This window comes from Macaca nemestrina, chromosome 7, assembly GCF_043159975.1.
Source record: "Macaca nemestrina isolate mMacNem1 chromosome 7, mMacNem.hap1, whole genome shotgun sequence".
In the NCBI taxonomy this organism is placed as follows: domain Eukaryota; kingdom Metazoa; phylum Chordata; class Mammalia; order Primates; family Cercopithecidae; genus Macaca; species Macaca nemestrina.
This window is the reverse complement of record NC_092131.1, coordinates 73,676,452-73,691,550: the sequence shown is the minus strand read 5'-3', so window position 1 is coordinate 73,691,550 and position 15,099 is coordinate 73,676,452. Positions and strand designations below refer to the sequence as shown.

Sequence of the window (15,099 nt, the reverse complement as noted above, 5' to 3'; positions counted from 1 at the left end):
AAAAAAAGGGCCAGGTGCAGTGGCTCACATCTATAATCCCAGCACTTTGGGAGGCCAAAGCAGGTGGATCACGAGGTCAGGAGATCGAGACTATCCTGGCTAACACGGTGAAACCCTGCCTCTCCTAAAAATATAAAAAATTAGCCGGACGTGGTGGCACGTGCCTGTAGTACCAGTTATTCGGGAGAGTGAGGCAGGATAATCACTTGAACCTGGGAGGCGTAGGTTGCAGTGAGCCGAGATCGCGCCACTGCACTCCAGCCTGGGTGACAGAGCGAGACTCTGTCTAGAAAAAAAGAGAAAGAAAGAAAGAAACAGCCCAAATCATATCATTCTTTTATTTCTTTTTTTTTTTTTTTTTTTTTTTTTGAGACAGAGTCTCGCTTTGTCGCCCAGACTGGAGTGCAGTGGCCGGATCTCAGCTCACTGCAAGCTCCGCCTCCCGGGTTCACGCCATTCTCCTGCCTCAGCCTCCCGAGTAGCTGGGACTACAGGCGCCCGCCGCCTCGCCCGGCTAGGTTTTTGTATTTTTTTTTAGTAGAGACGGGGTTTCACCGTGTTAGCCAGGATGGTCTCGATCTGCTGACCTTGTGATCCGCCCGTCTCGGCCTCCCAAAGTGCTGGGATTACAGGCTTGAGCCACCGCGCCCGGCCAAATCATTCTTTTATTTCTAAGAGAGGGCCTCAATCTGTTACCCAGGCTAGAATGCGGTGGCATGATCAAAGCTCAATTCAGCCTTCGTCTCCCAAGCTCAAGTGATCCTCCCACCTCAGCCTCCCAAGTAGCTGAGACTATAGGCAGACACCACCACGTTTAGCTAATTTTTAATTTTTTTTTTTTTTTTTTTAGAGACAGGGTCTTGCCATGTTGCCCAGGCTGGTCTTGAACTCCTGGGCTCGAGCGATCCTCCTTCCTCAGCCTCCCAAAGTGCTGGAATTATAGTCATGAGCCACTGCATTCGGCCATATCATTTTTTTAAAGACTGAAAATAAAATACACAGATGCCTACAATGCAATTTCCCCTCAAGCTGCCACTGATGGTTTTTATATTAATACCTAAAAAAATTATATCTTGGTTGTTTGCAACAGAATAAATAGTAGGCACAAGAGGTGGCAGCAGAATTTTTTTTTTTGAGACGGAGTCTTCGTCTGTTACCCACGTGGGAATGAAGTGGCACAATCTCGGCTCCTTGCAACCTCTGCCCCCCAGGTTCAAGTGATCATCCTGCCTCAGTCTCCTAAGTAGCTGGGATTACTGGTGCCCACCACCAGGCCTGGCTAATTTTTGTATATTTAGTAGAAATGGGGTTTCACCATGTTAGCCAGGCCGCCCTGGAACTCCTGACCTCAAGCGATCAGCCCACCTATGTCTCCCAAAGTGCTGGGATTACAGTGGTGAGCCACCGTGCCCCGCCAGAATGTTTAAGTCTAGTTAAACTCACCATAAATTTATATTTTAAAATATGCATTCATTAAGTTTAGAATACTGGTAAGTGTCCTCTTTTTTCAGAGAAGGACCTTTATTTCTTAAAGTATCTGACAGTACCTACTCCATGCAATTGTTTGTTTCTTTGTTGTTTGTTTTGAGACAAAGTCTTACTCTGTCACCCAGGCTGGAGTACAGTGGCACGATCTCAGCTCACTGCAACCTCTGGCTCCCAGGTTCAAGCAATTCTCCTGCCTCAGCCTCCTGAGTAGCTGGAATTACAGGTGCGTACCACCATGCCCAGTTGATTTTTCTATTTTTAGTAGAGACCGACAGGGTTTCACCATGTTGGCCAGGCTGGTCTCAAACTCCTAAACTCCTGATCCACCCCCTTGACCTCCCAAAGTGCTGGGATTACAGGCAGGAGCCAAGGCTAGTGGCTTACTCCACACAATTGTAACAGTTACTAAATATTGTCATTCCATCCTGTGGGGTGGAGGTGAATAAAGATACATCTTAGCAAAAACAATACAGACAATTCAGGAAAGAGTTTCCAGTTTAATTACATCAAAGCTACATCCAAAGTAAAAATAATACTCAGAAACAAAGATTGCTTATAATTCCATAACATTTTAATTCTAAAGAGCCTTAACAAAAAGCCCCCCATTTCCAAATGTTCATCAAAAACAGAATGAATCAGTCTCATCAATAAGGGGGGAAAATCAAAGGAAAAAAGAAAAGGAGAGGGTGAGAGATGTAAGAGATGAATGAAGGCTGACAACTATTCTTCTTTATAAAGAGAAACACTGCTTCCTCAGTGTCACTTATGAACAGGCAGGAGGAAAGTAACTGTCCATATTTGCCTTATATACAGTATTGGGTAATTAAATGCCAGTTGGGCTGTTTAGGAATGGCTTGCTAAAACATTGAAAAAATGAAAGACTTCATCCTTGTCATAGACTGCCACTTCAGTGGAACATTCAGTGCACATGACTGGGTGATAGATTTCTTCCACATCTGTCTCTGCCTTCTCGGCAGCATCTTCCTGGTTAGACCTCATCTTCTTATGGCCTCGCCTTTTCTTCCTGTTCTCTGAGGCTTTATATCTTAGAACCTCCTCTTTGTTAATAGAACAATTCATCACAAACATTGCTCTATATTGAGTTTTGTACGATTCATGCCTAAGAGAAAAATGAAATGAAGAATTGGGGTTTATGTTCTTTTTTTTTTAATTTTTTAATTTTTTTGAGACGGAGTCTGGCTCTGTCGCCCAGGCTGGAGTGCGGTGGCCGGATCTCAGCTCACTGCAAGCTCCGCCTCCCGGGTTTACGCCATTCTCCTGCCTCAGCCTCCCGAGTAGCTGGGACTACAGGCGCCGCCACCTCGCCCGGCTAGTTTTTTGTATTTTTTAGTAGAGACGGGGTTTCACCGTGTTAGCCAGGATGGCCTCGATCTCCTGACCTCGTGATCCGCCCGCCTCGGCCTCCCAAAGTGCTGGGATTACAGGCTTGAGCCACCGCGCCCGGCCGAATTGGGGTTTATGTTCTATGTTAATAGTTTATCCATTTAGATAAAATTTGAGAACACCAAAAACTTAACTGAAATACCAACCAAAGTAAAGACAGAGGAATAAAGAAGCAAGTTTAAAGAAATTTTAAACAGTTGTTTTAAGAATAATTAAAACTTGTGAACACAGCTCACTGCAGCCTTGAACTCCTAGCCTCAAGTGACCCTCCTGCCTCAGCCTCCCTAGTAGCTGGTATTACAGGCACAAGCCACTGCACCAGGCAGAAGAAACATTTTAGTATATAACAGTATAAAGAAGAAATGTGTCTCTTTCCTTCTGCTTTTTGGAAGTAACTTTTATCTCAAGGGAAAAAAAATTTATTTGCTCTTTAAACTTAGAAAAAAGTTGTTGGAAACTTGCCAGGTAATGTGCACTAATCTTTGACTACTGTCTTTTCACATTGTGGCCTGAGACTCTGCCCTCTTCTCATTTTAGATGGCGCCATTGTGATCAACATTTTAGTAAAAGCTACAGGTTTAAAAGCTTAAGGAGCTTCTGACTTTATAATGTCTACTCTTAGCTATTATATATTTGATCAGTCTAACGTAGGGGTCCCCAAAGCCCGGGCCACAGACCAGTACCAGCCTGTGGCCTGTTAGGAACTGGGCAGCACAGCAGGAAGTGAGCAGTGGGCAAGCAAGCATTGCCAACTGAGCTCTGCCTCCTGTCAGAGCAGCGGCAGCATTGCATTCTTATAAGTGTGAACCCTATCGTGAACTGCGCATGCGAGGGATCTAAGTTGCGTGCTCCTTATGAGAATCTAACTAATGCTTGATGATCCAAGGTAGAACAATTTCATCCAGAAACCATCCCCCGACTTTGTTCACCTCATATATGTAATATTTTCCTACTTATTTTCCCACTTAGTAAGTTTTTTTTTTTTTTTCCCTTAGACCTCATGTAACAAAAATACCTATCTGGCTAAAAACAGTGAGCTCAAACTGTGCACTCACTAGCTCCAAATATTAACCTTCACCTTCACTACCATCAAAACCACCAGGAAGTAAGAATGTGCAAGTGGGCACTTCTCAGGGAAAAATAATCTAACCTTTCAAAAAATATCTTCAAACATAAATAGTTCTAGTTTCTTGTATTAACTGTAACTGCTTGCATGACTTTATCTGTCTCAGATCTCTAAGAATCCCTTATCACATTAATATATATTTTTCCCTTTCTCTGTATCCCTTGTGCATCAGAACAAATAATTTTTTCTAAACTTTCTTTTTTTTTTTTTTTTTTTTGAGACAGAGTCTCGCTCTGTCGCCCAGGCTGGAGTGCAGTGGCCGGATCTCAGCTCACTGCAAGCTCCGCCTCCCGGGTTTACGCCATTCTCCTGCCTCAGCCTCCCTGAGTAGCTGGGACTGCAGGTGCCCGCCACCTCGCCCGGCTAGTTTTTTCTATTTTTTAGTAGAGACGGGGTTTCACGGGGTTAGCCAGGATGGTCTCGATCTCCTGACCTCGTGATCCGCCCGTCTCGGCCTCCCAAAGTGCTGGGATTACAGGCTTGAGCCACCGCGCCCGGCCCCCTTTTTTTTTTTTTGAGACAAGGTCTTACTCTCTTGCCCAGAGCAAGAGTGCTGCAGTGCAGTGGCACAATCATGACTTACTGCAGCCTCTACCTCACAGGGTCAAGTAAGCCTCCCACTCCAGCTTCTCAATTAGCTAAGACTACAGGAATACACCACCATGTGTGGCTAATTTTTTCTTTTGTGTGTGTGTGTGGGGGGGTCTCCCTATGTTGCCCAAGCTGGTCTCGAACTCCTGGCCTCAAGCGATCCTCCTACCTTAGCCTCCCAAAGTGCTGGGATTACAGGTGTGAGCCACCACGCCCAACCTAAACTATTTTCTTAAAGAACACTCACTGGTGAAGGCCGGGTGCAGTGGCTCACGCCTGTAATCCCAGCACTTTGGGAGGCCGAAGCGGGCGGAACACGAGGTCAGGAATTCAAGACCAGCCTGACCAACATGGTGAAACCCCGTCGCTACTAAAAATACAAAAAGTAGCCAGGCATGATGTCACATGCCTGTAATCCCAGCTACTCAGGAGGCTGAGGCAGGAGAATCGTTTGAACCTGGGAGGTGGAGGTTGCAGTGAGCCGAGATTGCACCACGGCACTCCAGCCTGGGTGACAGAATGAGACTCCAGCTCAAAAAAAAAAGAACACTCTTAGAAGTCTTAAATCATTTCCCCAAACTTTAAATAAAATTTTCATTAAAAAAAAAATTACTCCATTGTATTAGAACCTTGCATTAATATGGAACGTAATTTTCACCAGGGCCAATTAGATCATGAAGAAACTTTTGAATATAGGAACCCCGTGTTATGGTTTAATTGGAAGAGAGGCAACTTAAGTACAAAGACCTCATCTCATAAACAAAGTCTTTGTTAACTTATATGCAAAATGCTTAAGGCTCATATGTACAGTAAAAAATTGTTACAAATCATCACAAACCTCAAGCCAGGTAATAAGAATAAACCACAAATGGTTACTCATTAGTTCCTAGAACAAATCGACCACCCATATCATTATTTATTTTCAGTTAACTTGATTCAAAAGATGTACTAAGACAGCCACTTATAAGGCTACTAATAGAAGAAAAAAATCATGCCTATAATCCCAGCACTTTGGGAGGCCGAGGTGGACAGATAGCTTGAGACCAGGAGTTTGAAACCAGCCTGGCCAATATGGTGAAACCCCATCTGTACTAAAAATACAAAAATTAACGGAGTATGGTGGCGCACGCCTGTAGTCCCAGCTACTTGAGAAGCTGAGGCACGAGAATCGCTTGAACCTGGGCGGCGGAGGTTGCAGTGAGCAGAGACGGTGCCACTGTACTCCAGCCTGGGTGACAGAGTGAGACCCTGTCTCAAAAAAAAAAAAAAAAAAAAAAAGGAACCCCTAATTTACAGGCCAATTGGATAAAAGGCATGGGTAACCTAGGGACCTCCTACTTGCAATGGCATCTGAAGTGGTGGAGGCAGTCTTAATAAGACTGATCTCAACCTGTGGGTTCTGCACTAACTCCAGGTAGTGTCCGAATTATATTGCAGGACACTCCATGTCCACAGAAAATTGAAAATTGTTTGATATGGGGGGGGGCGGAAGCTCCACACATTTGGTATCAGAAGTGCTGTGAGTAGAGATATAGTTTTTCTTTTAAGGTATTACATCATTGCACAACACATACGCAGTTTCACCGAATCCTTATTAGCACTGGCAAGTGCTTTATTAGCAAAGCTACTTTTTAAATAAAAATTTTTATCGCTATATCATAGATGCACATATTTTCAGGGGGTACATGTGATAATTTAACATATTCATATAATTTGTAAAGATCAAATCAGTATAATTGAGAGATCTATCACCTTAAATATTTATTTATTTATTATTTTTTAAGACAGTCTCACTCTTACCCAGACTGGGGTGCAATGTTGTGATCTCAGCTCACTGCAACCTCCACCTCTCAGGTTCAAGCGATTCTCCTGCCTCAGCCTCCTGAATAGCTGGGATTACAGGCACGTGCTACTATGCCCGGTTAATTTTTGTATTTTTAGTAGAGACAGGGTTTCATCATGTTGGCCAGGCTGGTGTTGAATTCCTGACCTCAGGTGATCCGCCCGCCTCAGCCTCCCAAAGTGCTGGGATTACAGGCATGAGCCATCATGCCCAGCCAATATTTATCTTTTCTTTATGCCAGAAACATTTGAATTATTCTCTTCTAGCTATTGTGAAATATACAATAATTTTTTCTACAATAGATTATTTTAAACTATAATTCATCCTGCTGATCAATAGGCACTTAGGTAGATATTTTGGCTATTGTAACTAGTGCTACAATAAACATGAGAGTACAGATATTGCTTTGATATATTGATTTCCTTTCTTTTGGATATATACCCAGTAGCAGAATTGCTGGATCATATGGTAGTTCTATTTTTAGTTTTTTGAGGAACTTCCATAGTTTTCCATAGTGGCTATACTAATTTACATTCCCACCAACAGTGTTCAAGGGTTCCCCTTTCTCTGCATCCTCACCAGCATCCCACATTCCCTGTCTTTTTTATAAAAGCCATTCTAAACAGGGTGAGATATCTCATTGTGATTTTGATTTCCATTTCCATGATGTCCATTTCCATCCATGATTAGTGATGTTGAACATTTTTTCATATACTTGTTGGCCATTTCTATGTCTTCTTTTGAGAAATGTGTATTCCAATATTTTGCTCAATTTTTTTTTTTTTTTTTTTTGAAGTTTGAGTAAAATTGGTATTAGCTCTTTAAGCCATCAGGTACTGGGCTTTTTTCTTTTTTTTTTTTTTTGATAAGGGGCTTTTTACTATGGCTTTGATCTCATTACTCAATATTGGTTTGTTGAGTTTTTCTATTTCTTCATGGTTCAATCTTGGTAGGCTGTATGTGTTCAGGAATTTATTCACTTCTAGGTTTTCTAATTTGTTGGCATATAATTGTTTGTAATGGTGTCTAACGATTCTTTGTATTTCTTTTTTTTTTGAGACAGAGTCTCGCTCTGTCGCCCAGGCTGGAGTGCACTGGTGCAATCTCGGCTCACTGCAAGCTCCACCTCCCAGGTTCACACCATTCTCCTGCCTCAGTCTCCCACGTAGCTGAGACTATAGGCACCTGCCACCATGCCTGGCTAATTTTTTTGTATTTTTATTAGAGATGGGATTTCACCGTGTTAGCCAGGATGGTCTCAATCTCTGACCTCGTGATCCGCCCACGTTGGCCTCCCAAAGTGCTGGGATTACAGGTGTGCGCCACCACACCTGGCCAATTGTATTTCTTTTTCTTTTTAGATGGAGTTTCACTCTTGTCCAAGCTGGTGTGCAATGGTGTGATCTCAGCTCACCACAACCTCTGCCCCCTGGGTTCAAGTGATTCTCCTGCCTCAGCCTCACAAGTAGCTGGGATTACAGGAATGCACCACCATGCCTGGCTAATTTTGTGTTTTTTAGTAGAGACAGGGTTTCACTATGTTGGTCAGTTTGGTCTCGAACTCCTGACTTCAGGTAATCTGTCCACCTCGGCCTCCCAAAGTGCTGGGATTACAGGCATGAGCCACCGCGCCTAGCCTGATTCCTTGTATTTCTGTGGTCTCAGGTGTTATGCCTTCTCTTCTGTTTCTAATTTATTTGGGCCTTTTCTCTTTTTTTCTTAGTCTAAGAGGTTTGTCAATTGTATCTTTTAAATTTGTCAACTTTTAATTTCATTAATCTTCTGGCTTGTTTGTTTGGGTTTCCTGGGGTCTCAATTTCATTCATTCCTGCCTTGATCTTTTTCTTTTTCTTTCTTTTTTTTTTTTTTTTTGAGACAGAGTCTCGCTCTGTCACCCAGGCTGGAGTACAGTGGCGAGATCTCAGCTCACTGCAAGCTCCGCCTCCCGGGTTCACGCCATTCTCCTGCCTCAGCCTCCGGAGTAGCTGGGACTACAGGCGCCCGCCACCTCGCCCGGCTAGTTTTTTGTATTTTTTAGTAGAGACGGGGTTTCACCGTGTTAGCCAGGATGGTCTCGATCTCCTGACCTCGTGATCCACCCGTCTCGGCCTCCCAAAGTGCTGGGATTACAGGCTTGAGCCACCGCGCCCGGCCCTGCCTTGATCTTTATTATTTCTTTCCTTTTATTTATTTTTTGAGATGGAGTCCGCTCTGTTGCCCAGGCTGGAGTGCAATGGTGTGATCTTGGCTCACTGCAACCTCTGCCTCCCGGGTTCAAGCGATTCTCCTGCCTCAGCCTCCTGAGTAGCTGGGATTACAGGTGCATGCCACCACACCCAGCTCATTTTTGTATTTTTAGTAGAGACAGGGTTTCACCAGGTTGGTCAGGCTGGTCTCAAACTCCTGACCTCGTGATCCACCTGCTTTAGCCTCCCAAAGTGCTGGGATTACAGGTGTGAGCCACCATGCCCAGCCTCTTTCCCTCTATTAACGTTGGATTTGGTCTGTCCCGCTTTTCTAGTTCTTTGAGGTATATCATTAGATTATTTGGGTGAAACGTTCTGTAAATGTCAGTTGGGCTTCTTTGGTCTACTGTGTAGTTTAACTCTGATGTTTCTTTATGGTTTTCTATCTGGATGATCCGTCCATTACTGACAGTGGGGTGTTGAAGTCCCCTACTATTATTGTATTGCAATACTAATACTGTATTGTGTCTCTCCCTTCAGATTTTTTTTTTTTTGAGATGGAGTCTCACTCTGTCACTCAGGCTGCAGTGCAATAGCACAATCTTGGCTCACTGCAACCTCCACCTCCCAGCTTCAAGCGATTCTCCTGCCTCAGCCTCCTGAGTAGCTGGCTTACAGGCACCTACCATCATGCCCAGCTAATTTTGGCATTTTTTGGACATGGGGTTTCACCATGTTGGCCAGGCTGGTCTTCAACTCCTGACCTCAGGTAATCCTCCCACCTCAGCCTCCCAAAGTGTTGGGATTACAGGCGCGAGCCACTGTGCCCGGCCCCTTTGGATCTATTAATGTTTATGTACCTGGGAGTTCCAATGTTGGCTGCATAGATATTTATACTGTTATATAAATTCCTCTGGCTGAATTGACCCCTTTATATAGTAAACTTCTTTGTTTCCTTTTTACAGTCCTTGATTTATAGTCTGTTTTAAGGACAGCTATTCCTATACTGGTTTCCAGTTGCATGAAATATCTTTTCCCATTCATGTTCAGTCCATGTGTCCTTACAAGTGAAGTAAGTTTCTTCTAGGCAGTATACAGTTGAGTCTTGTTTCTTGATCCATTCAGCCACTGTCTGCCTTTTATTTGGAGAAGTGAGTCCATTCACATTGTGTTATTACTGATAAGTAAGGATTTGCTACTGATATGGCTTGGGTTTGTGTCCCTACCCCAGTCTCATGTCAAATTGTAATCTCCAACATTGGAGGTAGGACCTGATGGGAGGTGACTAGATCTTGGGGGCAGATTTCCCCTCGTGCTGCTCTTGTGATAGTGAGTACTCACAAGATTTGATTTTTTAAAAGTATGTGGCACCTTCCCTGTCTCTCTTCCTCCTGCTCTGCCTGCTTCTCCTTTGCCTTCTGCCATCATTAAAAGATTCCTGGCCAGGCGTGCTGGCTCACACCTATAATCCCAGCACTTTGGGAGGTCAAGGCAGGTGGATCACCTGAGGTCAGGAGTTCAAGACCAGCCTGACCAATATGGTGAAACCCCATCTCTACTAAAAATACAAAAATTAGCCAGGAGTGGTGGCGTGTGCCTGTAGTCCCAACTACTTGGGAGGCTGAGACAGGAGAATTGCGTGAACCTGGGTGGTGGAGGTTGCAGTGAGCCAAGATTGTGCCACTGCACTCCAGTCTGAGTAACAAGCAAGACTCCCTCTCAAAAAAAAAAAAAAAAAAAAAAAAAAAAAAAAAAAAAAAAAAAAAAAATTCCTGAGGCCTCCTCAGCCATGCTTCCTATACAGCCTGTGAAACTGTGAGCCAATTAAACCTCTTTCTTTGTAAATTATCCAGTCTTGGTTATTTCCTTATAGCAGTGCAAGAGCAGACTAATACAACTACTGGCATTTTGCTACTTATTTTCTGGTTGTTTTGTAACTCTTCCCTTCCTTACTGTCTTCCTTTGTGATTAAGTGATTTTCTCTGGTAGTATGTTTTAATCCATTGCTTTTTGAGTTTGGTGAATCTATTATAGGTTTTTGCATTATGGTTATCATGAAGCTCACAAAAAAAATCTTACAGATATAACAAGTTTCTTTTCTTTTCTTTTTTCTTTTTAATGTTGAAACAGAGTTTCGGCCGGGCGCGGTGGCTCACGCCTGTAATCCCAGCACTTTGGGAGGCCGAGGCGGGCGGATCACAAGGTCAGGAGATCGAGACCACGGTGAAACCCCGTCTCTACTAAAAATTACAAAAAATTAGCCGGGCGCGGTTGTGGGCGCCTGTAGTCCCGGCTACTCGGGAGGCTGAGGCAGGAGAATGGCGTGAACCCGGGAGGCGGAGCTTGCAGTGAGCCGAGATCGCACCACTGCACTCCAGCCTGGGCTGGGCGACAGAGCGAGACTCCGTCTCAAAAAAAAAAAAAAAAAAAAAAAAAAGAAACAGAGTTTCACCCTTGTTGCCCAGGCTGAAGTACAGTGGCGCAATCTTGGCTCATTGCAACCTCCACCTCCCTGGTTCAAGTGATTCTCCTGCCTCAGACTGCTGAGTAGCTGGGATTACAGGTGTCTGCCACCATGCCCAGCTAATTTTTTATATTTTTAGTAGAGATGGGGTTTTACCGTGTTGGCCAGGCTGGTCTCAAACTTCTGACCACAGGTGATTCACCTGCCTCAGCCTCCCAAAGTGCTGGGATTACAGGCATGAGCCACCATGCCTGGCCCAGTTCTTTCTTTTCTCTATTTTTTCTTTTTTTTTTGAGACAGGGTCTCACTCTGTCACTCACGCTGGAGTGAAGTGGCGTCATCTTGGCTCACGGCGACCTCCACCTCCTTGGTTCAAGCAATTGTCCTGCCTCAGCCTCCCCAGTAGCTGGGATTACAGGCACGTGCCACCACACTCAGCTAATTTTTGTATTTTTAGTAGAGACGGAGTTTCACCATGTTGGCCAGGCTGGTCTTGAACTCCTGACCTCAGGTGATCCACCCGCCCCTGTCTCCCAAAGTGCTAGGATTACAGGCGTGAGCCACCATGCCCAGTCCTTTATTTCTGAGACAGGGTCTCACTCTGTCTGCCAGGCTGGAATGCAGTGGTGCAATCTCAGCTCACCGCAACCTGTGCCTCTCAGGTTCAAACAATTCTCGTGCCACAGCCTCCCAAACAGCCGGGATTATAGGCAAATCCCACCACGCTCAGCTAATTGTTAAATATTTTTAGTGGAGAGGGGTTTCATCATGTTGGCCAGGCTTGTCTCAAACTCCTGGCCTCAAGTGATGCACCCGCTTCAGCCTCCCAAAGCGTTTGGATTACAGGCATGAGCCACCACACCCAGCCTGGCATTTTTTTTTTTTCATTCTACTCCCTCCTGATCTGTATAGTTTCCATTGAGAAGTCTGTTGCCAGATGAACTGTAGCTATTTTATGTTATTTGCTTCATTTCTCTTGCTCCTTTCAAGATCCTCTCTTTGTCCATAACCTTTGGACAGTTTTATTATTTTATTGTTATATGCCTGGGGGTGGTTTTATTTGGGTCAAATGTGTTTGGTGTTCTCTGGCCATAAATATCTTCTTCTTAAGTTTTGGGACATTTTCTGCTATTATTATTATAATTATTATTTTTGAGACCAAGTTTTGCTCTTGTTGCCCAGGCTGTAGTGCAATGGTGTGATCTCAGCTCACTGCAACCTCTGACTCCTGGGTTCAAGCGATTCTCCTGCCACAGCCTCCCAAGTACCTTGGATTACAGGCATGCACCACCCCGCCCAGCTAATTTGTTTACATTTTTAGTAGAGACAGGGTTTTACCATGTTGGCCAGGCTGGTCTTGAACTGCTGACCTCAGGTGATCACCCACCTCCGCTTCCCAGAGTGCTGGGATTACAAGTGTCAGCCACCATTCCCAGCTACTGCTATTATTTTTTTGAATAAGCTTTCTACCGCTTGCTTTTGCTCTACTCCCTCTTGAGTACCAATTCTTAGATTTAATCTTTTGAGGTAATATTTTATATCTTGTAGGAGATCTTCATTCCTTTTCTTTCTCCTCTGTGCATTTTCAAACAGTGTATCTTTAAGCTCACTGATTCTTTCTTTTGTTGATCCTTTCTGCTATTGAGCGCCTCTAATGAATTTTTTAGTTCAGCAAATGTATTTCTCAGAGTTCCCAGATTTCTTTTTTTCTTCTTGAGATGGAGTCTCGCTCCATCGCCCAGGCTGGAGTGCAGTGGCATGATCTCGGCTCACTGCAACCTCTGCCTCCTGGGTTCAAGCGATTCTCCTGCCTCAGTCTCCCGAGTAGCTGGGATGATAGGCGCTTGCCACCATGCCCAGCTAATTTTTTTTATTTTTAGCAGAGAGGGGGTTTCATCGTGTTAGCCAGAATGGTCTCAATCTTCTGACCTCGTGATTGGCCCGCCTCAGTCTCCCAAAGTGCTGGGATTACAGGCATGAGCCCCTGCGCCCGTCCGAGTTCCCAGATATCTGTTGTATTTTATTTTGTTCTTCTTTTAGAGACAGAGTCTGACTCTGCCACCCATTCTGGAATATAGTGGCACAATCATGACTCACTGCAGCCTCGACTTCCTGGGCTCAAGTGATCTTCCCACCTCAGCCTCCAAAGTAGCTGGGTCTGTAAGCGTATGCCAACACACCAACTAAGTTTTTTCATTTTCTGTAGAGACAGAGTCTTACTATGTTGCCCAGACTGGTCTCAAAACTCCTGGCCTCAAGCCATCCTCCTACCTTGGCCTCCCAAAGTACTGGGATTACAGATATGAGCCACTGTGCCCATAATTTCTTAATTATTTTGATCTCTTTGTTAAATTTCTCTGATAAATTTCTGAATTGTCTGGGCTGTCTTGGAGAATTTTCTTAAAACTGCTATTTAGAATTCTTGGTCAGAGAGTTCACACATCATAGTATTGTTGGGGTCAGTCACTGATTCCTTGTTTTATCCATTTGAAGAGGTCATGGTTCCATTTGCTACTGTGTCTTGTGGATGTAAATGTATGTCTTTGTATTGAAGGATTATTTATTCCAGTCTTCTCTGCTTGGCTTTTTTTGGTTATTAGTTATGTTTACCTAGAGATACTTTGTAATTTGCAATTTGCATGTTGATATTCTTTCTTCTTTCTTCCCACTATGTCACTGCTTCCTTTTTGGCACTAGATGGCACTTTAAGCCACAGTTCTAGTAAACACTGAGAGTGCTGCCTGTTCCAAATGAAGCCGCGGGTGGGTCCCAAAGAGGACAGGGATATCCTAGTAGGATGGGAATGCTGGCTAAGGGTTCACACTTGGGACCTGGCTTTGTCTCTGCCTATATCCTTCTTTGTCTCTGGCTATCCTCAGTGATATTTTTTCCTTCAGCCACTCTCAGTGCTTCGTATGGGTTGAGGCAGGGACAAATCTCTTACTAGAGAACTCAAAAAGGTAAAGAAGCTGATTGTACACTTCAATCTCACTTTTTCTAATGTAAAAATCTTGAGCTCAGGGGAATTTTTCTGCTCACTTGGTGCCAGGCAGATTGTGGAGAAGGATAAGCAGATATGGAAGAACAATTCTCTTACTGTCTGCTTTAAGTTTTTTTCACTTCTCCGTGGCCCTGGAAACTGTCTCCTCCTTTTTTTTTTTTTTTTTTGAGACGGAGTCTCGCTCTGTCGCCCAGGCTGGAGTGCAGTGGCCAGATCTCAGCTCACTGCAAGCTCCGCCTCCCGGGTTCCCGCCATTCTCCTGCCTCAGCCTCCCGAGTAGCTGGGACCACAGGCGCCGCCACCTCGCCCGGCTAATTTTTTGTGTTTTTAGTAGAGACGGGGTTTCGCCGTGTTAGCCAGGATGGTCTCGATCTCCTGACCTTGTGATCCGCCCGTCTCGGCCTCCCAAAGTGCTGGGATTACAGGCTTGAGCCACCGCGCCCGGCCCTGTCTCCTCCTTATACTGCGATCTGGGATACTGGTGGTGATAGCTTCAGTGCTGTATATTTGGTTTTGGTATTCTGCAGGTGGAAGGAAAGCCAGTTTGCTTCTATGCTGCTATTTTGCACTAGAAAAGAACCTTTTTTTGGCCGGGCGCGGTGGCTCAAGCCTGTAATCCCAGCACTTTGGGAGGCCGAGACGGGCAGATCACGAGGTCAGGAGATCGAGACCATCCTGGCGAACACGGTGAAACCCCGTCTCTACTAAAAAGTACAAAAAAACTAGCCGGGTGAGGTGGCGGGCGCCTGTAGTCCCAGCTACTCGGGAGGCTGAGGCAGGAGAATGGCGTAAACCCGGGAGGCGGAGCTTGCAGTGAGCCGAGATCCGGTCACTGCACTCCAGCCTGGGCGACAGAGCGAGACTCCGTCTCAAAAAAAAAAAAAAAAAAAGAACCTTTTTTTTTTTTTTTTTTTTTTTTTTTTTTTTTTTTTTTTTTAGAGATGGGGATCTCACCTTTGTTTTGTTGCCCAGGCTGGAGTGCAATGGTCATAGCCC

At 44.6% G+C, this 15,099-nt stretch overlaps 1 protein-coding gene across 2 annotated transcripts in view; it reads right to left on the bottom strand.

Moving 5' to 3' along the window:
* Positions 1-2,041: 2,041 nt before the first annotated feature.
* The window catches only part of EAP (E2F associated phosphoprotein), a 31,605-nt gene continuing 18,547 nt past the window's right edge, over positions 2,042-15,099 (bottom strand). For both annotated transcript variants that reach the window (XM_071100346.1, XM_071100345.1), the window contains one exon: positions 2,042-2,608. Coding sequence is in view for 1 of the 2 variants with exons in the window: in XM_071100345.1 (XP_070956446.1) it covers positions 2,332-2,608 (277 nt within the window). In the remaining variant the exon portion in view is untranslated. The remainder of the gene's footprint in view (positions 2,609-15,099) is intronic.